The 24991-nt window shown below is 47.3% G+C and overlaps 1 protein-coding gene across 1 annotated transcript; it reads right to left on the bottom strand.

Annotated features, from left to right (window-relative positions):
• Nucleotides 1-7733: 7733 nt before the first annotated feature.
• Nucleotides 7734-19954, bottom strand: LOC138113403 (carnosine N-methyltransferase 2-like). Its single transcript, XM_069021581.1, is given in 11 exon segments — nt 7734-8122; nt 9101-9194; nt 9494-9624; nt 9735-9842; nt 12925-12977; nt 14535-14673; nt 16055-16116; nt 18162-18301; nt 18303-18374; nt 18376-18396; nt 19877-19954. Coding segments are annotated over 11 exon segments (1254 nt in total). The 3' UTR covers nt 7734-7766.
• Between the last annotated feature and the right edge of the window lie 5037 nt (nt 19955-24991).

Genomic DNA, 24991 nt, shown 5'->3' with positions numbered 1-24991 from the left:
GCCAGAAGAGAATTTTTAGACTACTATTACTGAAATAACCATCAAGGTGTTCAGCAAGGTAGTTACCCACCTCAAAAATACAGGTTATCAAATAAAACTCCATTTCCAAGTGTTTCAAACATGGAATTTTCTCAGCTACAAATTCAAAGGGAAGTGGATGCCCAGGAGCCTTATTATAATTTGAGGAGTTATTAAAGTAACGGGATGATCAGGAGAGAGCACAATGGCAGATCAGGCTGAAAAGTACAAACCACTTTTTTTTCTCTTCCTGACAAGTCAAATATCAAAATAAATTCACTTCAGGCACATTCACATCAGTTTTCATCAGCTTCCTCGCAAGACTTTTATTGGCACAAATGATCACAGGAAGCAAACTTCATGCTGAAACTGCTCTGCCCACCTCTGAAGGGTAAGTTCATTAGGAAGGATTAATTGGATGAAGGCATTATCTCCTTCAAGATGTCACCACTTAATAATGTTCACTCTATTCAAGCCAACTCAGGAGTGCAACTTTCCACTGTCACTCTGAATAGGCAAAACACCATGCTTTTGTGTCAACTATTTTTATTTCCATTGTAATGAAACAACTGCCCATTACTAAATGATCAAAAGAAGATAAATGTTACAGCAGAGGACAGAAAATGAGGTGCAGGAGGTTCAAAGGACACATTAAATCTGCTGATGTGACCTGCTTTTGCTCAGTGAACTTATCTGTGAGCATCTCAACTCAGATGTACAAGGAAGCCTCGTGCAATGCTTTGTGCCAGAGTCCTCCAGCACCTGGGACCAGCTTATGCCTTTAACCAAGAGCTTTAGTCATTTTCGGGGCACTGTGAGGCCCTCTGCACATTCATCACTGGATAAGAGCCTGCAGGAGAGATGCAGAAACTCACATCTTTTATAAGTGTCTAAAAGCATTGCCTCCTGCTTAAGTCATCTGACACCACCTCTACTTAGGACTGAGATTTAGAGCATTTGCATCTGCTGTCGAAGGGGAAGAAAGACCTCCCCCGCCTGTCACAGAGGTGTCCCTCCATCTCTGCACCCCAGCAGGGACATCTGAGCCCAGATGGGAGTGATGGGGGCTTGCACAGGTGAGAGGTTTGTTGCAGGGTCAGTTCACTGAGGACATTTCCGCTGAACAAACCCCATTTCTTTCCAAAGAGCAAAAATGCAAGCAAGAAAGAAAACCCCTTTGGTCTGTTCTGCATTCAGTCCTGATCCACACACACCGCAAGAGCTTGAAGTGCAATTAATAATGTCAGGCCCTTTCACACTTCTAGAGAAGTTATTTATTATTACTATTGTATTGGCATGACACTTATCACCTCGGTAATAAAACCTCTCACTTGTAGTAATGGATCCAGCCTCATGAGCTGCCTGCAAGGAAAGGAAGGTTTTAAAGAGGGAAAACTGGTTCCAAGCAAGATGAAGTGAACATGGCCAGCCTGGGAAAGCCCATGGCAGGGCCCCGTGCAAATACAGGCACCCTGAGAACAGGGGAGGCCCTTAATTACAAAAATGAACTTTTCTTTGCATTCTCAGACTTAAATGTTTCTCTGTTCAATAGCCAAATGAGAGATTTTGGACAGCACATTCTCTCTGAAATAATTTCTAGCCTGATTTTGGAATCAGAAGGTGACAGAGGGTTTTGCAGTCAGGGTGTACATAGAAGTTGGCCAGATGGTCCTCATATTACTGGAAATTATAAAATAAAAGATATATCTTTCACCAAGATAAAAAGTGACTGTGCAGAGGCACTTGAAATGGATATATTTGTTGGTTATCTTTGCAAAATATGTGGAAAGAAGTTAGGGAAATGAATGAGAAAAGGCAAGGAGGAGCAAGGACTGCCTGGATGCAGCCATCAGCACAGGAGGTCCACGACTGACAGGTTTCCAAAAGGCAGGGGAGGGAGGATGGGGGAAGTACAAGAAAGATGTAGAATATTGACTATTTTCTATATTCCTTGCTTTCCTTCCTTCCCTTGATAGTACAGGATTCTGGTCAAGAAGGAGTTTTTGTCTAAGCCTGAGTGAAATTTTATATATTCCTACACTTTCCAGGGACTGACACATAAATAAACAAGGCCCCAGTACCAGTATAAAGGCTAATTATGTTCAGAAGCAATTTGTGGCTGAGAGATGGAACTGGAAGATTTATTTAAATTCCCACCGAAACAAGAATGAATTTGGGGACTGTATTTGCTAGGGGTTAGGGGGAGCAAAATACAGCTCTCCCATACAGAAAACAAGAATTTCCTCTCCAATTAACCCCTGTACCTGGCCTTGTACTATAGGTTATATTAAAGCCCTCAGTTTAACATTTCAAAGCATCAGAAATAATAAACATTAACCAGTGGCCCAGGGATAATTTACACAAAGTGCAGAGAAGGCAGGCTCTGGCAGTGCTAGCTGTTTTAAGACATTTGTAATGGAGTGAGAGGCTCCCAGTAAAACACCCAGACAAGCTTCATGTCACCTGAGGCTCTGAAGCAAGAAATCTGCATCAACATTTGGCAGGAACTGCAAGTGAGCCAGGACCGAGGTCGACCATGACCCTGCATCCCCTGAGCAAAGGAGGAAAGTTTCCCTGGATTTGGCTGCCTTGGGATAAGGCTGTGGTGGGGAGAAGCCCTGCCAGAGAAGGGAGCAAGGAATGATGAGGCCTTGGAGACAAGATGTAAGAATTAAATAGGCTCAGGAAGGATGTCTAGACCAAAACTGGTATTTTTGACATCATTGTTTTTGTGTATAAAAACAAGTCCTGGCCCAAGGGGGTAAGTTTGGGTGAATAATTTTTAGTCTGAATGTTACTCAAGGGTGAGTTGTTTGATTCTCTGGTGTTAATTCTGCTTGTGTTGCATCATAGGAGTCACAAGGATTTCTTTGCATCCCAAAGTGGATAACAAATACATAGAATTGGAGAACGACCTATAGGTGATAGGAAATAGTGGAGAAAGTCCATGAGTTAAATTTATTAAACCTGCAGGATTTTTTTCTGAGTTTCCTCAAATAACATCCCCTTTCCTCAAATAACAAGTGGCATGATCTGCACAAGCATAAAAAACCAAAGTCAACATTTATCTACATGGAAACATCTGTAAATCAGTATCTTGTGGACTCCTTGTTCAGCACTGGAAGTGTATTAGCCCTTCTTCCAGAAGTGATAAAATCAAAACATTTCCCTTCTGGATGAGCATTTTTGATACATTTTAAAGTAAACCCACTCTTAGCCAGAGAAGCAAAGTGTCTGCAAAAGCCAGGGGCTGGTTTTGCCAGAGGGAGGCCAATGGCAAAGTTCCTGTAGAGTTAAATCCTAAAGAAAACAGCCACTGGAGCAATGAGCTGTAATCTTCCTTAATCCATAATATCAGCTGTTGACAGATACATACAGAGTGATTAATAGGATGCTAAAAAATGTTAACAAAGCAACAGGGACTTAGAGACCGCTCTGAAAATTTCCTTATCACATTTATAAATTCACCAGTGGCACCATCATTACAATGTATGACAAAACATATGTTTTCTCTAGCAATTTGCTGGCAGGTCTAATCAAAAGTGTCATCAGACCATCGGGAAGAAGAGGATGGAAATGAAACTCCTGTTCTGCTCTTCCCTGTTCCTTCTCAGGGATGAGAAGAAAAGCCCCGCTGGGATCCTGCCATCTCACATGTTCCACAAACCCTCCTCAGGCACGAGATCTTTCCAGCTGGAGCTCCTACTCCAAACATTTATCTTGGAGGGATTTGTTTCTTTCTTTATTTACTTGTTGTTAACAAGGAATTAAAGGAGAATGTGGGATGAACAACACATTTTCTGCCTAAGAGGACTTCCAACATCTAGCAAGATTTAAGTTTCTATTGATACTTCAGGAAGGGAATGGAGCCACTACAAGGAGCAATGCTCAACAATAAAGATATTTTTTAGACTTGGATTAGATATTCATCCTCAGTCTGAAAGATATGACCTTCAAAAAAAATTCAGTTTAAAAAGCAGGATGAGATATGACGAGGAGGTTACTATTCCTATGAAGGCCTCTGTAAGATCCAGAAAGGTGAGTACAATCCTCCAGAATTGTATATATAAGCCTCAACAGATTTCTGTGGGAAAATACTGAAGGGGGACAAAATAAAGTTCAGCCTCTTTATTTTTGCCCCCTATTGAGATTAGGGTTATTCTTTTCAGTATATGCTCCAGTATTTTACTGAGCTTGTTTTTTAATGAGATTATTCAGAAACCAGCTACAAGATTCCTACACTACCTTCACTTGTCTGATGATACTCATGAGTAGAAAAGCCTCAACACTTCAAAGGCAAACCATTCAGCCCCAAGACTGTGTACAGGCCCAGTAAAACTACAATTATTCCTCCTTGGTGTTATAAAGAGCTGCTCTCAGTAGCTCCTTTTTAGGGGACTGTAACACACAATCAGAGGTGTGTGTTGACATGGGCATATTATGAACTGGAAATGAGGATAAAATCTGCAACTGATCCATGGGAAACAGTACAGTTTGGGTTTTGAAGGCATTGATTCTACTGCAGAATCAGCTTGCTGCATGGTTATCCCCAAAAGCATTCTCTTTGGGCTGGAACAAATTCGTAATGACGGAACTGCACAGCTCCCTCTGGGAGACATGGACTGGCTCCTCACGAACTGGGAACTGCCATGGAACTCAGGAGGGAGTAGGACTCCCCCTGAACTGAGCTCAGCGGGGTTAATTTGCCTCAAAGCTAAGGCTGAAGCAGCCTCTCCCACTCCTGCCATCCCCTTCCCTGCCTTCCCCTCCCCGGTAGCTGTCACTCCCGGGTCGCTGTCCGCAGACCTGGGCTCCAGCGGCAGCCGAGCTGCAGCACTTCAGCCATCGAGTGGGAGAAAAAAAACCAACCCAAAAGCAGATTTTATGCATCCCTTGTGGTACCTGTGCTGTGCCATCGTGACTTTCTTACAAACCAGAGCCCAGAATCAGAGTCAGAGCCCATGACTGCAGTAGAAAAAAGTGTGGTCCCCAGCTGCTGGGATCAGGATGCGATGAGCCAGCACAGGAAGCTGAACGTATTTGTCTGCCTGACTCTTTGGTTCTGCTGCTTCAGCTCAGCATTTCCAGGGGTTTCGGGAGGTGGATTTATTTCGCTGGCTGCTGCAGCCCTCTCGTGGCCACACTCCTGCTGCTGGGGAAGCACAGTCTGAAATTCTGCATGGGAGGAGAGCATGTTTTAGAAAGCAAAACAAATAGTTATTAATGTTCACCAAATAATAAATATATAAATAAATGGGACATTTAGGATGCTGTTTATTCCAGGTGTACAAGCAGAGCTGTTGATAAACTGCTTGCTTTTGAAGAATCAAAGGAAAAACTACATCTAAAGCATTAAGCAGCCGTGTTTTTAATGGGGTGCCCTGTTTAATCTCCCCAGCCTGTCACTAAACAGTCTGCTTTGAAGTGCTCCTTTTCTTTTGAGCATTTCCGCATTGATTTACAATGGTGTGGGTAAATTTTTTGCTCACAGATGGGTCTTGCTGAGTATCTGCTTATTGGAAATGTGTCTATCTACTCAGAAAACTCCAAGGAGGAGTGGAAAACCTCTTGGGTTGCAAAAGATCTGGGAAAACCTCTACTGTGGCAAGTTTCTGCAAAGACCAACAGGCAGATTTTTCTTCTAAGCTTGAAAAGTAAGCCTGGGTTTTGGTACCTTTTGTTTTTCCTCTTCATCTACCAGGTAGAGATAGAGATATGGCTGGAAACTGACTGGAAATAAACCATGGGAATTCATAGTGGAAGGAGAACACTGATGGGAGCAGTACTGAGAGCCTGTCCAACAGCCCAGCTGCTCACTCCGTGCCCAGTGCTGGGAGCCAGCACCAGCGAAGGAGATGCCTATGGAACAAACAGTAGGATGGATCAAAGGGAAAAGCTTGTGCACAGGTATGGGGTTCTCTGGAGGAGGTTGTCCAGTTTTGATTGATGTTTCTGGAACTGACAGCAATAGTACTTGCAGGCCAGGGTGCCTCAGTCCTGCCAGGGAGATGATACCATGCCACTGTTTCCCATTGTTTTGCTCATCTTTCCCCTTACAGTAGTTTCAGGAGAAATGGCTGTCTTTCCAAAAGGTATGATAAAAACCAAACTTAAAAAAAGTACCTGGAAAAAACAAAGGACAGAGTGGAGCCCCAATGACTCCATGGGCTCATTACCTTTTCAGACAGGCAGTGCTGCCCTTGGCAGTAGCTGCATTCAAGTGGGAGGGGTGGGACAACTTTAGCAGGATCAGCAGGATCTGGGTGACAATGACATTTAAGGTCTCGCAAGCCATTGTGATGACTCATGTGTTCATGGTGCTGGAAGAAGCCATTTGATCCATCCCAGGCCTCAACCTGGGCTCCTAGAGGTGCACAAGGGTGTGTTCCACCCAGCTTAAGCATGGAAAAATCAGACACAGAGATATCTTCTGTGCCAGCAGGAATTTCCCATCTGATCCGGTGTTTTCCCCCCTCAGAGCCGTTTGCAGTGAGGCTGCTGGCACTGCAGGCAGCTTTCCCTCATGTGCTCAGTCCAGGGGCTGCACAGCACCATGGTGCCAAATGCAGAGCCAAACCTCACTGGCAGCCTGTGTGGCATCTCCCTTCAGAGCTGGCTGCCCTGGCAGCACCTCCTTCAGCGCTCTGAACAACCCAGGGCTCTGTGGAAATAGTCTTAACATGTCAATACTAACATTTTAACCACATACACCACATTCAAGTGCCATTGGTGCTGTTCTGCTGTGCTGCAGTGATGCTGCTCTGAGAGAGACAAGCTGCCTCCCAGGGCTGCAGCACAAGGACAAGCTGCAGCTCACTCCCAGCTCTTCCACATCCTCAGGCTCATCTTTCTCACTTACAAGAAACCCTTAACGCTTCCATAAAATAGCACTTTGCATATTTTTTGTTTTTAACTAAATGACCTCTTTGCTCTTCATTTTCTGTAAGCCCACATGTGCAGAACCAGATGTGACATTTTTGTTTTAAGATTGCTTTTATTTTATATGGAGACAAACAGTAGTAAGAAAGTAACAAAATTAATATCTGCCTGAAAGAGCACAGAGCAAGTATCATCCTGGGTTCCAAAATATGCTCCAAACAAAAAGGCTGATACATTTTTAAGACATGTCTGTACTGCGAGACGCTGAGAGACTTGGGGCAGTAAATGCCTATGCTGATAAAACCATGTGAAATAGCCTAGTGCAGAGCAACTTACAGCTCAGGCCTGGGTGCAGTGACATTACCTGGGTGCAAAGCAGCAGGGCCATCTCGCTGTTTTTCTCCCGGCACAAATGGAAGCAGTGCCTGGGTGGGTCTGTACACGGCCAGCACAGGGGCTGCCACCTCCTCCCAGCTGCGAAGGTGGTGCAGACACGTCTGTGGGTGTGCAAACATGCTGGCTGCATAGAACAGTGGAAGTCCCGCTGAAGGCACAGACAGGATGCATACTGTTAAACACAAGTCCAGGTAGGCTTTTGGTGAGATGGAGCTCTTTGCTCTCTGGAAAATATTCTCCTAGGGATGAGCTAAACAGCCAGGGTGCAATCCTGGCCCTGCCGACCTCGTTGGCACGGAGAGCTCATCCCAGCGCGGCGGGCGGCTCCCCTGGCGCTGGCTGGCAGGAGGAGGCTGCAGCTGACCCCCCTTCCCTTGCCTTTATCCTGCGAGCCCACCTCCTCCCCGTGCTGCCCTTTCCCGTGCCCGCCATGCCCCACACTCAGCCCAGCTCGTCTGGCGCCGCTCGGGGCTCTAGGACTCCACGACGATCATGCTGAGGTTGTTGCTGAAGATGACCCTGCCGTCCCTGGTGCTGCTGCACTCGGGCTGGCACAGAGCCTCCTGCAGCCGCCGCCGCAGCGCCGGCGGGGCCGTGCCCAGGAAGTTTTTTGTCCCCGTCAGGAAATCCATCATGCGGCCGCCGAGCGCGTCCCCCTCGATGAAGCACTCGGTGATGTCCCAGCCCGACGGGAACTCGTACACGCGGTGCTCCACTCCGAGCCTCTGCAGCACCTCCGTGATGCCGCTGGAGGTGATGTAGTGGCCGCTGTCGGTGGCGGGCAGGCAGTCTCTGTACTTCTTCCACAGGCTGGCCCATCCGCTGCTGTCTGCCGAGGCACCAGGGGAGGTTACTTTGGCAAAGCCAAGGCGGTCAAACACCGGCTAATGAACTATGAAAGGCTCGCTCGCTGCCGGCCCAGACCTTGACAGGAGCAGGAGGAGAGCTTTCCCCTTACATGAGTCTGCTTACAAATACGTGCCTCATAAATTGCTAGTCTCCCTCAGCCCTCCCTCCGAAACTCCCCTGTTTAAAGGAAACTCCTTGGAGATGTCTCCAGCACCGAATTTGTTCAGAAGGAAGGGTACACACAGAGGTACCAACGTGCTGAACCTGGATATCCGTGCAGCCTCTTAACTGTCCCTTGGCCAAAACTGTGCAGTTTTCATACATCAAACCTCAATTATGAATGCACATTGAAGAAATGTAGGAAAACAGCCCCAGAAAGCAAGGGAAACAGCCTACAGGCAATGGGAGAGGCAGTTTTAATGGGAAACATGGGAATTTGTACTTTTTCCACCACATTATGAGCAGGGGATTAATGAATGGCACAAGGGATAAAACATTCTATTTTTTAAAGAAGTGCCATCACATAGTGCCTCTTTTTTCCCATCCTACCATAAAGTCTGCAGCTCTTGGCAGCATCTGTTGTCCTGCTGGGGTCTGGGTCGTTGCTGTGCCGAGGTAAGAGCCCCAAAGATGGGTCCACCCAGAGCTCAGGTTGTGTTTTTACACTGCTGATTTCACCATGAGGGAGGATTGACCCTCATTCATGGACAGCCACACTTCTCTCCACTACATCAATTTCATAAGCAGGGAAGCAAGAGCACAAAGGCTGTGCCTAAGTCGACCCATCAGACACTGGGGTCCAGGGCTAAGCCCAAGACTGCATGCTCCATATGAAATTCAGCATTTGTTTTAGTTATTTACTATAGAATAAACACTGCTGGTAAATATTTCTGACTCTCAAATTTCAAAGCTCTTCAAAATTCCATGAATTAAGCAAAAAATACAAGGTCTCCCTTACCTGATAAAATTATGATCAGGAGTTTACCGTGATGGTCAAGGCAGCTGTGGAAAAACTTGATCGTATTGGGAATATCCTCCACACGGTACAGCATCTAGGAGAGACAGTGACACAGCCATTATTCCTCCTCCATAGTGACCCTCCAAAGGCTTAAACCCTTTCTTTAGAAGTGTTTTAAATTCTGTCCCAGTTGCTTCCCAGCCTTTCCTGATTCTGCATGCACATTTAGGGAGACCTCACGGCACTGAGCATTGCCAGCTTTGGTGTTTGTAGAGCTGCTGCAGAATTGCTATGGGAAAGCTGTGCTCAGCTCTGGTCCTAAATTCAAGCACACAGCAGCACTGAAGGGAGTAGTTAAAGCCAATAGTCCTGTGTCAAAGCAACATCCATTACCTGGATCATGTGGATGAAGTCGAATTTCTTATGTGTGCCTTTCTCCTTCACCTGCTGTTCATACTCCAAGGAAGTGAGCTGGTGCCAAATAAAAGAAACATTCTGCAGGTCTGGAGCTTGATTCACCAGCTCTGTTTCAAAAAGTAGAAGAAAGCCATGAATTTCACAAAACAGCAGAAAAAAACCCCATCATTCAAATGGATGGTCCTGGCTATAACCCTGGGAGCAGGTGTAGCCTTACCTTTGTAAGCTGCCACATGCTGTGGGTTGGGCTCCACAATCTCATTGTCAATAAAGACCCCTGGGTGCACAGCCTGCAGTATCCTGATCATTTTCAAATCCTGCTCACCTACTCAATAAGCACAAAGTCACTACTTTAGAAAGCAGGTAAACGTGATGGAAGGATGCCAGTGCACCCACCACCACTCCTGCCAGGAAACCCCCCAGCAGAAGTGAGGCATGTCATGCTTTGTGGCTCATGCAGTGGCATAACCTGGTGATACTCTCACCATGGTACTGCTCGAGCTAATAGAGAGGTACAGAAGAGCCTGAGAACAAGGCAGAGACAAGCAGCAGCACAGAAACCTGCTGATGGCAATACCCTGGGTAGTGGGACAGACCAGTCAAAAGAATCACAGCTCACTGTTTAAAAAAATAATCATGAAACGTTAATTTGCAACAACCCCAGAAAGTTTTAATGGGTGCAAGGAGGCAGCTGACACAGCTGTGTAACTCCGACATGTGTGGGGGGTGGTCCATAGCTTTGGGGCTGTCACAGGGACACAGTGGCTGCTGTGACGCGGCCCCAAGTCCTGGGGAACTGCATCACAAGAGAAAAGACCCACTGAAATGCAGTATCCTGGATCCTCCCTCTTTGGGGATTGTCTGCATGGTCTCAGCCCTGGGCATCAAATAACTGATGGTTATCTTGGAAACACAAGTAGAGACTCACATATTTGTGGGGAGGTGCCCTGCAAATTTAGCTGTTGGTGCTCCTGTGCTGCTGAGTAAGCTCTGGAGGAGCAAGCATCAGTCTGTCCTCCTGTTCTAGGAAATTTCCAACCTCTTCTGAAGTGATACAGGTCACGCTGCTTATTTCCCAGAAATGCCATGACACACCAAGTGTCTGAGTCCCCCTGGTTCACTTGAAACTATGTAAATAAACAGCAGATGCAACCACCTTGGTGGGACCTCTGCAAGAATCCGCTCTGTAGCTGATGGTGGGGCCTAAAAATAGTCCTGTCCTTGCAAATGTCACACAGAGAGGTCTTGATACGAGATACTGCATCCTCCCTGCTCTTTCAGCTGATGCACCAGCCATGGGAAGAGCCATCATCTTTGGCAGGTGCTGCAGTAAATAGACTTCAAGGAGGGAAATATCAGCCATGCCAGCACTACAGGGACATCCGAGGAAGGAGGAGTCTTTTGAAACTGGAGAAAAAATACCCCAGGCCCATGAGGAATGCAGTGGCAGCAGGGCAGGGCTGGCCAAAGGCTCAAGGGAAGAGGCAGCGGCTGCATCCTTTGAAGGTGGGTGCAGGGACCAATACTGCCGACAGGAAGGCAGATCCCTATAGCAAGCAGCTGAATGATTTGTCACAGTCCTAAATGCCACTTTGTAAGTGCCTGGTTTGGGGAGCACCATCCCTTCGAGCTCCCTGCAAGGCTCGGGGCAAGGCCAGAGGCAGAGTATTGCTGCCCCGGGCCCTGGAGCCACTGATGGAGGAAATGGGTACATCAGCAGCAAATGGCTATCTTAACAGCTGCTTAGGTTTGGAGGTTTTTTCACTCCACCTCTGTAAAAATCCCTTAATCCAGTGTTTGCAAGAGCAAACCTCAACCAGGGTGTCTGTAAAAACAAGCAGTAAAATATAGCACCCTAGGGCAGGAATTTCTCTGCTGCAGCTTGCCCTGCCAGCAACAGCCCTGCAGCACTGACCACAGCAAGGCTGGGACAGGACTGGAACCTCTCTGCAACTGGCAAGTCCCAGCCCAGAGTTAAACCAGCCTTGAGAAAACATGGGGTGACTGAGCAAACGTGATTTGGATCACAACACAGGCTTTCAGGATGTGGAGCTGGCCACTAATCCCCTTTAATATTTTCATCAACTAAACTAATTCTGGGGGCTCTGTGAAACCAGAGTCCACCTCTGAAAAGGTCAGGGATCAGATATAACCTTTTGCTCAGTGCCATCCCAGCTTACTCGCTGCCCAGCCCCAGAAGTTCAGCTCTTGCAGCCATGGGCAAGCTGAGGGTGTGCAGGTCCATACCCCTGTCCTGGCATCTGGGAGGGACACTCACCCAGCAAACACAGGAAATTTTAGAGGTTTTATTTTGCCATTAAAACCTCCTCTGAAGAGGACATAAGGAAAATTAAGGACGATGCTAAAAGTTCATTTCCCCTTTGAGCTTTTGTGGAGTCAGAATTTCTGGTTTATATTACTTAATGAAAATAGAGGGTAATTGAGAACTGAATGATTTCTTCCTGCTTGGTTTCTCATATGCTCCAACATATTCCCAGTTGGGGAAAACAATCAAATGCTAATTTTCTCTTACTCAGGAAAACAAAACCAAAAAAAGTGAGAAAAATACTTTCATTTGAAAGTAATAGCACTTAAAATTCAGCTGAAAATACTTTTCAAAGCAGAAGTAAACTCTGACAAATCAAACCAACGCTTCTTTTCTCTACTCTTTATTTTCTCCCAGTTTCCCTGGGAGCAAAGTTGGCTGTTTCACCACTTTGTTTTTGTTGTTTTGGGCTTTTTTTAAACACAAATGCATTTAGAACAGCTTTAAAGCTATTTTTCCAAAGGATGGGTTTCTCTCTGGGGAAAAATACCATTTGCAGTTAAACCCTACTTATCACTGGGTAAAAGCAGTAACAAAAAACATATCCTGAAAAAGCTGATGCAGTCCATGCTAGTGGTTGTGGCCAGGTGATTTTGCAGTACTGGGAGCAGGGCATTGCCCAGCCTTGGCCTCTGGGATCTCTAAAAGCAAAGCAAAAGGAGAGATCCCCTCAGGGGGGATAGTCTAAGGCAGGATTTTGGGTGGAAAGAACATCTCCAATGTCTCTAATTCTTCTCCAACAGGGTTTGCAGATGCTCTTGTACCTAACCAGAAGGAGGAGTCCTTGCACTGAGGCAAATAAAGCCAGGTGAGAGTCACCAAGAGGCAGAAACTAAGCTAAAATCACACATATCTCACTGCCCAGAAAGAGCTGAGCAGCAGTGCTTCAGAAGGGAGATGGAGAGGGAAGGAAGGGAAGGAGCACTCCCCTTATCCCAGCTCCCCTCTTCCTTCTGCCCTTCTGTGCTTCAGTGAGAAACGCTGTCATTGATGCCTGAGCAGTTCTCATCGTTGCCCATTGTTTCAGCATCTCCTTCTGCTCCCCACAGGGATCCCCATCCCCCAGCACCCCCCTCCTCACCTGTGCCACTCCCAACTCCCAGAACGCTGATGGTCGATTTTCCAGTGCCAACACTGAAAGGATAAACACACATTAATTACTTAACCACACTGTATCACACAACTTCATGTTTTCGTTCTTACAGCTTGGATGACACATTAGCCTGGAAATTTTCATGTTATGCACATGAATTGGTATAAAAATTTGAGCATCCCCTTTGAGCCCAGTGATAACCAGTGTGGCAGGAGCCTGCCTAGGTCAGCCAGCTCATATTTCAAAGCACAGTAGGCACCAGGGTGTAGAGTTTCTCACCCTTTGCCAAGGAGTTTTCTTCATGCTATGGCTGGCACTGTGCAAAAAGGCCTCTGGGAACCCCAGGGCAAAGAGGCTGTACGTGGCTGGGATGGCACTGCTGGGGAAGCAGGGACAAGGTGAGCTGGGGAAAACCTCAGCACCCTCAGGAGGAAATATTGGATATAAAAACACAGAAAATCAAAACCATCAGGCTATCCAAGTGATTGGAAATCATCTCTTATCAACATTAATCTTGGTTTGAAATTCGGAGGAGGCTCTGAATCTTCAATAATTTTTGTCTTAGAAAAATCGCTTATTAAAAGACTCCAGTCACGTGCTTCCTAAGAGAATATTTAATAACAGCCATGCTCTGACATGATTTATGGCCTTACTCTGTCTCAGGTGTGGATTGTGCCAAGGGATTGAGTTTCCCAAACACAACCTCAGGAGACACTGCAGCAATGATTCCACAAGAGTGGAATGAGTAGTAAGTCCTGAAGGGTGTGAGCAAGTCCAGGAGCCTTAGCCCTAATGAGGGTCAAGACCCTTCGACAAACACAAAATCAGCATCATAGAAATCCACAATGATTTTCCATGATTTATATTCACAATTAAAATTTCTTAATATAATCGCTAATGATGATTGTTTTATTGCTTATTTTATATATATCTGTCTGATCTGTAGAATAAAAATTTGCCTGCCCAAATTTTTTTTTTTTCTCATTGGCAAATACAGTTGCTATAACATCCAAAAATTACCCAGATTTGAAGGGGCTTTCTTGTGGTTTGGATTTAGGCTGTTCTGAAGCTATCTGCAGTTATCCAGCCTCAAGATATTACATCAGTACTTTACAAAACTGATTACCATTTGGTATTTAAACAATGCAAATCAACTTAGGATAGAAATAAGGAGGTCTTAGGGGATTGGGAAAACCACAAATTAGCCACTAGGAGGGAATCAGAGATGTGTTTCTGTTTGGATGGATGTGATGAAGTCCCAAAAGCAGGGAGAGAGCATAAGAGAGCTTTCTTTTGGAAAAAAAATCAACCAACCAAAAAAACCCAAATTTAATCCTCGGAAAATCAGCTAATGAAAAGAATGGACATGAGAATGAGGTCTTGACTCTTTCCTTAACTTAAGCTGAGAGGCAGCACAGTGCATTAATTGAAACAGCACATACTCTGGAGCCATTAAACAGAATATCCTACAAACCACTATTAAGGCACTTAAATGTGAAAAGCATTAAAAGTTCATTCCTGCCCCAAAAAATCCTTAAACGTTTGTGCTGGCTCCCAGGATAACAGAGAGCTTTCCCAGCTCAGGGAAAGCTCCTTACCCAGCCACAATGTTGGGCATTTGTTCCTTGTTGAACTCGTCCATGCACTGGTGCTCTGTTGAGTGGTCCAAGAAGGACTTAAAGGCCTCCACATACTCCTCAGCCGTGAGGCTTCTCATGGAAGGGATCATGTAGAGCTCTTGAGAAACAAATACGGGTAGCATGTTAGAGGCTTCGAGGCACGTGGAGGGTCAAAGCACTTACCTCGTGGGAGAAACCCAACCCAACCCTACAGAGACCAGAGATTTGGGGAAATGATGCAGAGGATGCACTTTCCAACCTGTTCACACTCAGGGCTCAAAAATTATTCTTGGGTACCCTTTGATATAAGCATGTTTGCTAAATGGCTCATCATTACAGGTCAGCCTGAGGAAAATGTCTCCAAAATGTTTAAGCCAGATGTGGGGCACTCGGTTTGCAGGAAGGGATGGAACAGGAGGGGTTTTCTGGAAGACTAAAGAAAAGGTGAAGGGGTCCAAACCTGGGGGCTGTCACTCTGCCCATGCTGGACAGTGTGACTGAGATGGGCAGCTCCTGGCACACTTCCCAGGAGGGATGATGCAACACAAACACTGCCACCTGCAGCTGCAGCAAAAGTAGTCAACCCTGTGCATCTCATTTGTGACTGACCAGTGTGGGACAGAAATGGGCTGCCAGGGAGCTGAATTCCCTGCTGGGAACTGCAGCTCATGGCCAGGAGGGCAGCTGATGGCAAAACATTTCATCTGAATGGGCTCGTGTTCAAATGTGGGTGGCTGACACCAAGATCTCTCTCTCTGAGCCAAAACCCAGGGATACTCAAAGGATTGCAAGCAATTATTGTAAAGTCTCCCTTTCCTGCTGTCCCATCCTAAAGACAGGGCTGTTGCCAAGGCACAGGCTCTAGCCAGCTGCTCAGGGCTGAAGTGCAATGCCAGGACTAAGACTTGAGGCTCGTGAGAAGATGCCCTGCAGCGCTGGGTCTGTCTCAGAGAGAAGGCTGCAGTAGGAAGGCACTCCTAGTGCAGCCTCCACCTGGGAGATCAATGCTGAAAAGGCATTGTTCAGTGGGAAAAAAAATCAGCTATTCTTCCTAAATGAAATGAGGATGAAGGACTTGGCAGAACATCTTCCTCCTCATTTTTGCCTTTCAAGAAGCTGGCTGCTTTTTTATCACCTCCTCTTAGTGACCACTGATAAAAGAACTATGTATATCTCATCCAGGACAGTGTAATCTCAAACTGAATGTCTCTGCTGTTTCCAAAACCACACGTCCTTGGCAGCTGTGTTCCTGGTCCAACCCTACTGGTGGTAAAGACATCAGTGTCTGTCCTCAACACTTTGAACTCTACCTTAAGATAAAGCTGAACTCACCTGAATTGCAGTCAGTTTACCATCCTGTTTCTTCATATATATATATATATTTTTTTTTTTTTTTAAACTATCTCTAACTCCAAAATAATTAAAACATGTTTGCAGTGATAGCAATCTAAGTGGGCATTTTACTTTAATCTCATTTTTTCCTTTTGTCTCCCAAATACCTGAATTATCGTGTGGAGTTGTCAGAATCTCTGCTTCAAAGTTCATGCTGGAGAAACTATTCCTGTAAGGAAAGTATAGCACTTCAGTTATTTGAAGAACCTGTATGCTTTTTTGAAGCTGCATTCAAAATTCAGAACAAAGGGAAGATGCTCCAGGACAAACTTTCCTCTCCTGATAATCCATATTTTATTTTGTTCTTTTTTACTAGAGAAATACAGAACTTCTTTGTAGCTGATCATAGTCATAGAATCCTGGAGTTAATAGAACAGTTTGGGTGGGAAGGGTTCTCAAAATTCATCTTGTTCCAGTCCCCTGCCATGGGCAGGGACACCTTCCACTATCCCAGGTTGCTCCAAGCCCCGTCCAACCTGGCCTTGGACACTTCCAGGGATGGGGCATTCACAACTGGGCACTGCTCCATTGTTTGTGTGAGATATGTTGTGGAAGTTTTCATACTCCTGCAGAACCATTAACCAGTTAATGCAGTGGCAGGCATTAGACTGACATTTTCCTTTCTTCATTTTCCTTTGACAATGGGCCTCGTACATAAAACAGGGCTGAAGTGCCACTGGCAAAAGGAAGGGATGAATTTAAATTGGAGCAAGGACCTCACTTCTGCAAAGACAGGATTGGGATGAGGCTGTCTGTGCAAAGAGAAGAGTCACCTCCTGGGTAACCGCATTTCAGTATCGAGATGCACAGCATGTCTTAAGGGTGATATCCTGTACAACCTGTGTTAGGCACACCAAAGCTTTGCTGTTAGAAAATGCTTCAGGACAAGCAGCTTGAGATAGCAGACTCCAGCCCAGTAGTCTTCTCTGCCAAGGAAAAAATCCCAAGAGGAGGAAAAATAAGGCAGGAGGTGGAAAAGTAGAGAAGGGAGTCTTGTAGTGGGGCTTTGGGATATAGGTACGTAAGGACCATGCTGGCCATGTGGCAAGGAAGTGGCCACGTGCAAATACTGCAGTGCTTTGGTCAGCGAAGGCAAGAAAAGACTGAGATGTCCCAGAAGTCTTGGAGACACTGGGGCACTGCCAGAGTCCTGCAAGAGCAGCTGATTTCATCTGAGTTCAGTGCCAAAGTCGTGTAACTCGCTTCCATGGGGTATGTCAAAGGTCTCTCTTTCACCACCTTGCCCTCACCTCTCCCCAGGAAAGACCTCTCAGAAGTTCAGCAGGAAGAAGCCAGAACTCAGCCCACCTCCGTAATCTCCAGCTTGGCTGCGGGCCAGTCCCTCCAATTTCCACTCAACCCTCTGACCTCTCCCATCTCTGCCTGTCAGAACAGAGGGCTATTTTGTCCCCTCAGCTGGGTGAACTCAGCAAGATGGTTTCCAGAGTAAATCTCCCACTAAAGTGCTCAAGGGTAGTGTGGCTTTTCCTGTGCAGGGAGGAACAACTCTGGACATGAACTCCATTTCTGACCGGTCAAGTGTTTCCAGCCATGCCAGGAGACCGGGACAGACTTCAACACAAGCATTCACCAGCACAGATGATGCCAAGATCTCTTCCCCTGGCACTTTTGCCATTTCTCTGGAGGCAGGTGTTGGAATCTGAGATTGGTTAACACGTTGCTGAGAAGGTGAAATGGGAACAAACAGACTTCCTCTAAAATCTGGCTTAAAATCCAGACCAGATCCTAAAATTTGTAAATAACATTTTGGGCTGGTGCTTCTGACCCCAGGACCCCAATAACCAGCAGCAGGACCAAGGCAGGGACTGCCAGGGAGTGGGATGTCCGCAGGCAGCTGGTTCTGCCACAGCTCCCAGCCAAGACTGAGCTCACAAGGTTAAACCTCTTCCCTCCATGAACAGAGCTGCGTGCATTATGGACAGCAGGTGCAGGGAATTCACACTATTACTTTAAGTGATGCACCCCTTTAAAGTTGAAAAAGTTGTTTCTAGGAACACAAATTGAAAGAACTTCTTCATAACTCATAAATTTCATTATTCCTAAACTTAGTCTGCGGAGGGGCTAAGGGGGGAGACCCCATCCGTCCCAGGACACGGACACATCTGCTGCTACTCCCACCTCACACACACCCACCTGTGACACAGAGACAGCAGGTGGGAAACACCATCCCGCTCCCTGCCAAAGCCCACATACCTCTTCACCTCTGGAGGCGGCTCCATGGTGGGGGTGGATGCTGTGCAGGGACACAGGAGCTGGTGATGATCCTCGTGGGTCCCTTCCAGCTCAGAACACGCTGCGATTCCGTGAGCCGGCGGCCGGGCGCGGGGCTGGGGGCCAGCCAGGCGCCCGTGCCCTAGGTCGGCATGTCCGGCCGCAGCCCCGCACGGCGCTCGGGCACCGCGGCCCCCGGCGTGCGGCTCTGCCGGACCTGTCGGACAGGCAGCGTCACTGGGGCAGGGACAGGGGGAAACCCGAGCCCCGCGGGGCAGGAGCGCGGCGCCGGGGCGGGCAGAGCGCGGGGCCGGGCGTCCGCAGCGGGGTCCTCATGGCGCGGGGGCTGCGCTGCGTGCGGGGGAGAGAAACACAGAAAGGGACACACGGAGACTTCCGAACCTTCGGAGCCGGAGTGGCAGTGGCTGAGGGGTGCGAGCCGGCGCCGGGCAGACCGGGGGCCGTTTCCGTGCACTTTTTAATGTGCTGTGAGCCCTGCCTCTCCTTCCTGCTCGCCGCCCTGGGCGGGAGGGAACGCTTTCCTGCATCCTTGCCGCGCTGGTGCCTGACGGATGGGGGATGCGCTGGGAGATCCCTGCCGTCCCCAGGGAGAAGAGGAGCTCATTGGCTGCCCGGAGACCTGAACAAGTGATTTTTCCATCTGTGACTCAGGGGCATAGCCGCAGAACCTCTAGCGAGCACTGCAGCCCCCGGGCAGTTTGGGACTCCCTGTCCTGCCCCACCAAAGGGACGGCGGGACCGGGCAGCCAGGACGGGGGAGCAGCGAGCCCAGCCTGCTCCCGCTCTGCTTGTTAAACCGCAGGGATTAGAAAGCAAGGAAACATTTTGGGGGACAGCTATCCAGGGCAGAGGTGGCTGAAGGTCCCCACAAAGGGTTAACACAGCAGAAGGTGCGGCGGTCACCAAACACAGAAAATCCTGGGCGCTCCCTGCACTTGCCTCTGGATTTTTCCCCTACCCGCACCCACCGGACTGATGCTCCTTTTGCCTAAAATCTAGTAACACGAATGTAAAAAAGAAAGGATTTAAAGACTTTATATTTCCAGGTGAGGTCCACTGGTGGAAAGAACAGCATTAGGATCCTCATCATTCCCTTTGCCTGAAGACAGCGGGTGGAACAGATTGAGAAGACGACAGATAAAGCCTCCCCTCTTCCTGAAATCCTCAGAAAACTTCCTTCCCCGCACAGATCCCTGAGACCAGGGACGTCAGGTGGAGATGCTTCACCAACAAGCAACCTACCTTGGTTTATACCAGATTTGGCTTCCACATGGATTTAAGTTATCCACCTCAAGGCAGGTCCGCAGCAGCACGTTAAGCCAGGAACAACTGCATTGCTACTCTTCAACAAAATATTCAGAACATTTTAAGTGAGGAAAGACCAGAACCTCTTTGCTCGGTCTAAAGTGTGGATTTGGCTCCTGGTGCCGTTCGACCACCTGGGCAGTGATTTTACATCAGTTAGTTCAATCCCTCAGCATTCCCACCAGAGATGCCATCCCCCAGACACCAACCGTGCACCAGTGGATGCACCTGGAGTGTCCCAGCACCCGCAGCAGCCTCGTGCCCCCCAGCCACCTCTGCCTTGTCCCAGCTAAGTCATCCCGCACCCCCCCCCCCCCCCCCATGCCAAAGCCAGGGATGGACACGCCGCAGGTCCCGGCAGGAAGCCATACCTCCCCGGAGCAACGGGAGCTGTCGAGAAATGCCCAGCAGCCAGGAGCTGCGCAGCCCTTGGAAACCTCCTTGTACATCCAGGGGCGCTGCTCCCCCTCCCTGCCGCCCTGTGCCCCCCCGGCTGCAGAGCCCACGTAGGCGCATGCCACCACTGAGCCGGCATTAGCCTCCAACAGCAGCCTTTGTTCCGCGGGGCTGCGAACAACGGGACATTGTGGGCAGCTGCCCGCGCCGGCAGGAGTTGGCAGCGGGGTGGCTTTGGAGGATGTACCCTCTGCCAGCCGTGTTTTCGGTCGTTCTGGCGAGCTCGTGACTAAATCCGCTCTGAACTCTGTTTTCCGTACAAACTGAAAAAGCTGAGTTTTGATCAGAGCTCAAAAGCGAGATGATGGCTAAAGCCAGAGCTGGGCTGCGGGCAGGGGAAAACAAAGCGACTGTTTTTCCTCCTGCACTCTGCGGCTCCGGAGGTCAGTTTTCGGCTGATCCTGAAGAAATAGGTCATTCCCTCTCCCCAGGGCAAGCCTGTCTGAGGCTGGTATTGGCCACGGCCCCGAGCCCCCCTCAGGGTTGCATCTCCATCAGCCCACCACAACACGCTCGGACCCGCGTCTCCAGGCAGAGAAGCCTGGGTATCGAATTCCAATAAATTTACCTTCTAAATAGCAATCAGCTTTTAGGCTGATGATTGTCAGGAAGGTCCTTGGCATTTTTAGAGTGTTGATGGCAGAAGGTTTGGGATTAGATGGTTTTTAAGGTCCCTTCCAACCCAAACCAGTCTGTGATCCCATGTTTACTGCTTTGTTTTTTGAGACCCTTCCAAATCCGCCTAGAACAAGCAATTAAAGCTCAGGTAATGTAACTCTGATTTTCTTGTGAGCAAAGCTCTTCTGTAGCAGTTTCCTGTTTTAATGAAAATGTTTTCATCAGTTAGATATTTTCAGTTTTCCAGACTAATCTTCTCAAGTACAGCAGTTACTGTACTCTCCTAGGTGAAACATTTCATGCAAACATGTTATTCCTCATCAAGCAAGTTCTGGCAGAGAGGACAACCAACAATTTTGTAGCACCCATTTTCCTGACAGTTAACAAGATTTCTCATTAAAGGAAGAAATTTTGTTTTTCTTTAATCCTTTAATCCTGGGTAGCAGTAGATCTTGGAGTTTGAGCAACAGTGTTTGTTTTTATATGTGTATATAGGATATTTGCCTATGGGAAAAAGAACATAATTTCTGATAAATACTGAAAAAAAGGCACTGCAGAAGCAGAATCCCCCTTCCTGGGGGAAGCAGCCTCACTGCTGCTGGGTTCCAGGCAGGTTTCTGTTCAAACTCCCAAAAAACCTGAAGTATCTGTGTCTGGATTTTTTTTTTTTTTTTTAACACAGCCCTTACTGCATCTTTATTAAAGCCTGGATCCCGGTACAGCTCTTCCAGACCTTTTAAAATTACCCTTTTCAACCCACTTGACTAGAGGTCATAACTCATGTAGTTGTAATTACAGAGCCAAGGTAAGGGCAGAGGGAAAGTCCAATACAGCTGCTTGCAAAAAAGGCTCTTTGAGTCAAGGTGAAGACCAGCTTTGCTCTACAACCCATCCACTATTGAAAAAAGAGTGTCTCTGAGAACAAAGACAGATATGGTAAAATGTGCCTTTTACCACTCCAAAACTCACATGTCTTCAGCCAGGAAGACACACTCAGAATTTTGGTTTCTCTGGCTGTACCTGTGCTGCTGCCAGTAGCATGTGCTGGGAGTCCAACATCAGCAGGATTAAACAGATCCAACAGGAACAGCACTCCAAAACAGGGGTATTTGCAAATCCTGCTGTACCAAAACATGAAGAACTACCAGCAAAAGAGATTTTGTCCGGAGCACAAAGTCAGCAAGTAGTAAGGCCAGAGACTGGTTCCTGAGAGACTTTTGTGGTTCAAGAGAATTAATTGAGTGGGACAGGAAATGAAAGACACGAATTTAAATTGGTTTTATTTACCTGCTCTGAAAGCCAGCCTGAGCCCAGCCATCACACCACACGTGAAGGGATCGGAATGCTCCGAGCAGCTGAGGTGTCCCAGGAAAAGCCACTCTGCCAGGCAGAAATCTGGAATTCCACAAAATTGGAATATCTCTTGGAATGTACATAGGATGATGAGTCAGTTTCTTCGTGGCTAAGCAGAGAGAAGAAACAGTGGGAGAGTGGGTATGAGACCAGTGGGGGATGCTCACCTTTCACAGAAGCTTTGGCTGTTATTCTGTGAATCTTTCTGGTCTGTCCCCCTCTTTTTAAAAAGAGTATCCTCAGCTGAATTAACTCTTCTTTGAAAGCTGGGCCAAAGCTTCCTTTCCACTGGCGGTACATTCTGCCATCTCTCAAACTCTGAGGAATATTTACAAAAACAGATCAAACCCAGCACCTTTGGCTAATCAAGTTTATTAACGTGGGTGTCTGTCATTGAGCAGGTTGCACTAACAGAGGACAGCATGTCCAAACCAAGGCACTACAGATTGATTTTACCAAAAGCCACTAGGTGGGGATGCAAGGACACGTTTCCACTCTCTGTTGCGCTTTGATCCCATCACGTTAAGCTCGAGCTGGTCTTTCCCACTCACTCACAGGGGCTGCTGTTGTCTTTGCTTTTTCTCTTTAGGAGCTGACAGAGGTCATTTGGAAACTTATCACTCGCTGAGTTCTCATCCTGTAGGGATCAGCCCTTAGGCAGCAGTTACAGTGCAATTGCTTCTTGCTGAATATTGTTCTCTGCACCAAGACTCAGCAGAGGGAAGAGTGGAGGCTTTGCCTTTCAGTTTGTGGATTAGTCTTCTTTTTTTATAGGCTGTGGAAAGGAAAAGTACTTCAGATTGAACACGGGGGGGGGGGGGAAATGGTATTCAGCAAACTAGTAATCTCTGAAAATGTCCCTACTTTAGAGCAGTTATTGTGAGGGAAAGCCAGGAGATTTCCTCAGGCTCAGTAGTCAAATCTCTGGGTAATTTCTTTTGCTTTGTTTTGTTTCTCCTTCTTTGAAATCCACAGTTCACCTCGGAATAAGAGAGATAAAATCAGAATTGGTTCAGCAGAGGCATAGGCAGGATCAGCCCTGCTCTCTAGGGCAGGAGCACTCTGCAGAGGTGCCCAGGAGCACATTTAGGCTGCAGGAGTCTGTGCAATGCATCAGCAATGCTGTGGGAGCGAGGAGGGCTCCAGTCCTACGATAATTGTCGGCTCTGACCTCCAGTAACCTCGGCCTTCTGCAGCGAGCACCCACTCTTACTATCTTATCTCAAGTGTCAGGATATTTGGTGCTTATATTAATTCCCAGCTCCTGAAGTCCGGTGAAATGTGAAAAAAAAACCACCTCTTCTAGCAAATATTTAACAGCAAAATTTTGGCTTCAGGAGTGTGCTAAGGTACCCAAAATGCACTCCAGGCTTCAAAACACAGAAAATGCTTTGAAAGAAATCCAAAAATTGATTAATTTTAGAGCAATTTCATGAATGCTTTCAGTGGTTGGCAGGGAGGGAGAGTGGGTGTCAGGGTGTCTTCAGGAGTCTGAGAAAAAAGGCTCTGGTAAATACCCTGAAAGCAAATTAATTTTTTATCATAATGATCAATTCAGAGAAGTGAGAGAAAAATCCAAATATTCAAATATGGAACTAATGCTGCCAGTTCATGGCAATCCATGTTTTAAGGGAGAACAGAGGCACTGGGGACTGTTTGGTGTTTCAATTGCATCTCCACTAATTGTTAAAAACTGATTGTTCTACTTCATTAGGCATGAACAGAAGAGCAGTTGCTTTTCCTGGGTGAGAGGGTGGAGAGGTTGCAGGGTGAGGGCTGAAGGAGAGCTGGGATGGCAGCAGGGGCCGTGTCCCTGCACTCTCTGGCTGGGGACACCACAGGCCTGGATCCACCATCCCTGCCAGGGCAGTCCCAGCTGCATCAGCAGGCACTGCAGATTCCAGCTATTCCTCTTCTGTGTTTTTTCCTCACTGCTTAGTAGTCTCCTCATGGTGACAACAAAATGTCTGTTTTCCAGGAACCCATTTGAGCTTTATGGATTAGCCATGGAAGGCACTTGCAGCCCTCCATAAAGCACGCTGACACGTTCTCTGGTGTATTCCCAACTTGACTGAAAAATTGATCAAAGCTGATAGAGTTACAGGGCCCTGTGTCCCTCTGCAATCTGCTGTTGTGCTGCTCAGCCCTTACAGAGCCAGCAAAGCCAAACCCTCTGAAAACCTGGTCTGAAAATTACACCTCCATCCTGCCCTTGGCTCTGCACCCTGGCGAGGGCCACGTGCCTCAAGCGGGTGCTGTGCAGGATGTGTCCCCCCTCCTTCCCCAGGTGCTGCTGTTTCTCCTGGAGCCAAGCTCCCCCCGGCATCGTGGGTATCCCCAAAATATAGCAGGGAGTGCCGGCAGGGTCCTGTCCTGCCACGGAGCACTGACACTGCAGCGTGCCCAGGGCTGGCACATTCTCCCCCCACAGCCTTGTGTGCCTCCTGCATCCCCTGTCCTATCTGCTCCAGCAGCAGCTCTTAGGAGAGACTTCTTAATTTACAGGGATTTTTAGCAAACTCATTAAAAGTGGGCCTGCTGGAGAAGATGGGATGTCATGCAGCAGCATAGCTGCTGATTTCTACTGCAAGACCTCATCAAAGCCTTTTTCCTTTCTCTCCCTGTCTCCCAACAGCTCTTGGTTTTGCTCACTGAGAATATCAGTCCCTTGGAGCAAAGTCTGTGCCTCATTTCATCCCAAAATCTCCTCATCTTTGGGAGTGCTAGTCCTACAGAAACACTTCCTCTTTCTGCTTATTAATTACAGTTTGATTTCTGCTGGAATGCCAAATGAACACTGAAGAGCAAATCCAATTCCGATTCAAAGAGCTTCCAAATGAGAGGTCAGGTGGGATACAAAGGATATTAAGATAACTGACAAGGGATCAGAAGTGGATGAGATAACAGAGGAGATAAGGCACTTGCCTCCAGTCTGAAATGTGCAACTAGAGCCAAAATGCTCTTCACCATGCTGTAAATGATCCCCACTGTGGTGCACTGCCAAATTCAGTTCGATAAAGCTGATCAATAAACATGCACAGATGAATGTACAGGACAGG

Source organism: Aphelocoma coerulescens, chromosome 7, assembly GCF_041296385.1.
Source record: "Aphelocoma coerulescens isolate FSJ_1873_10779 chromosome 7, UR_Acoe_1.0, whole genome shotgun sequence".
NCBI lineage: Eukaryota > Metazoa > Chordata > Aves > Passeriformes > Corvidae > Aphelocoma > Aphelocoma coerulescens.
The sequence above is the reverse complement of the archived record's forward strand: the minus strand, read 5'-3'. Positions and strand labels throughout refer to the sequence as shown.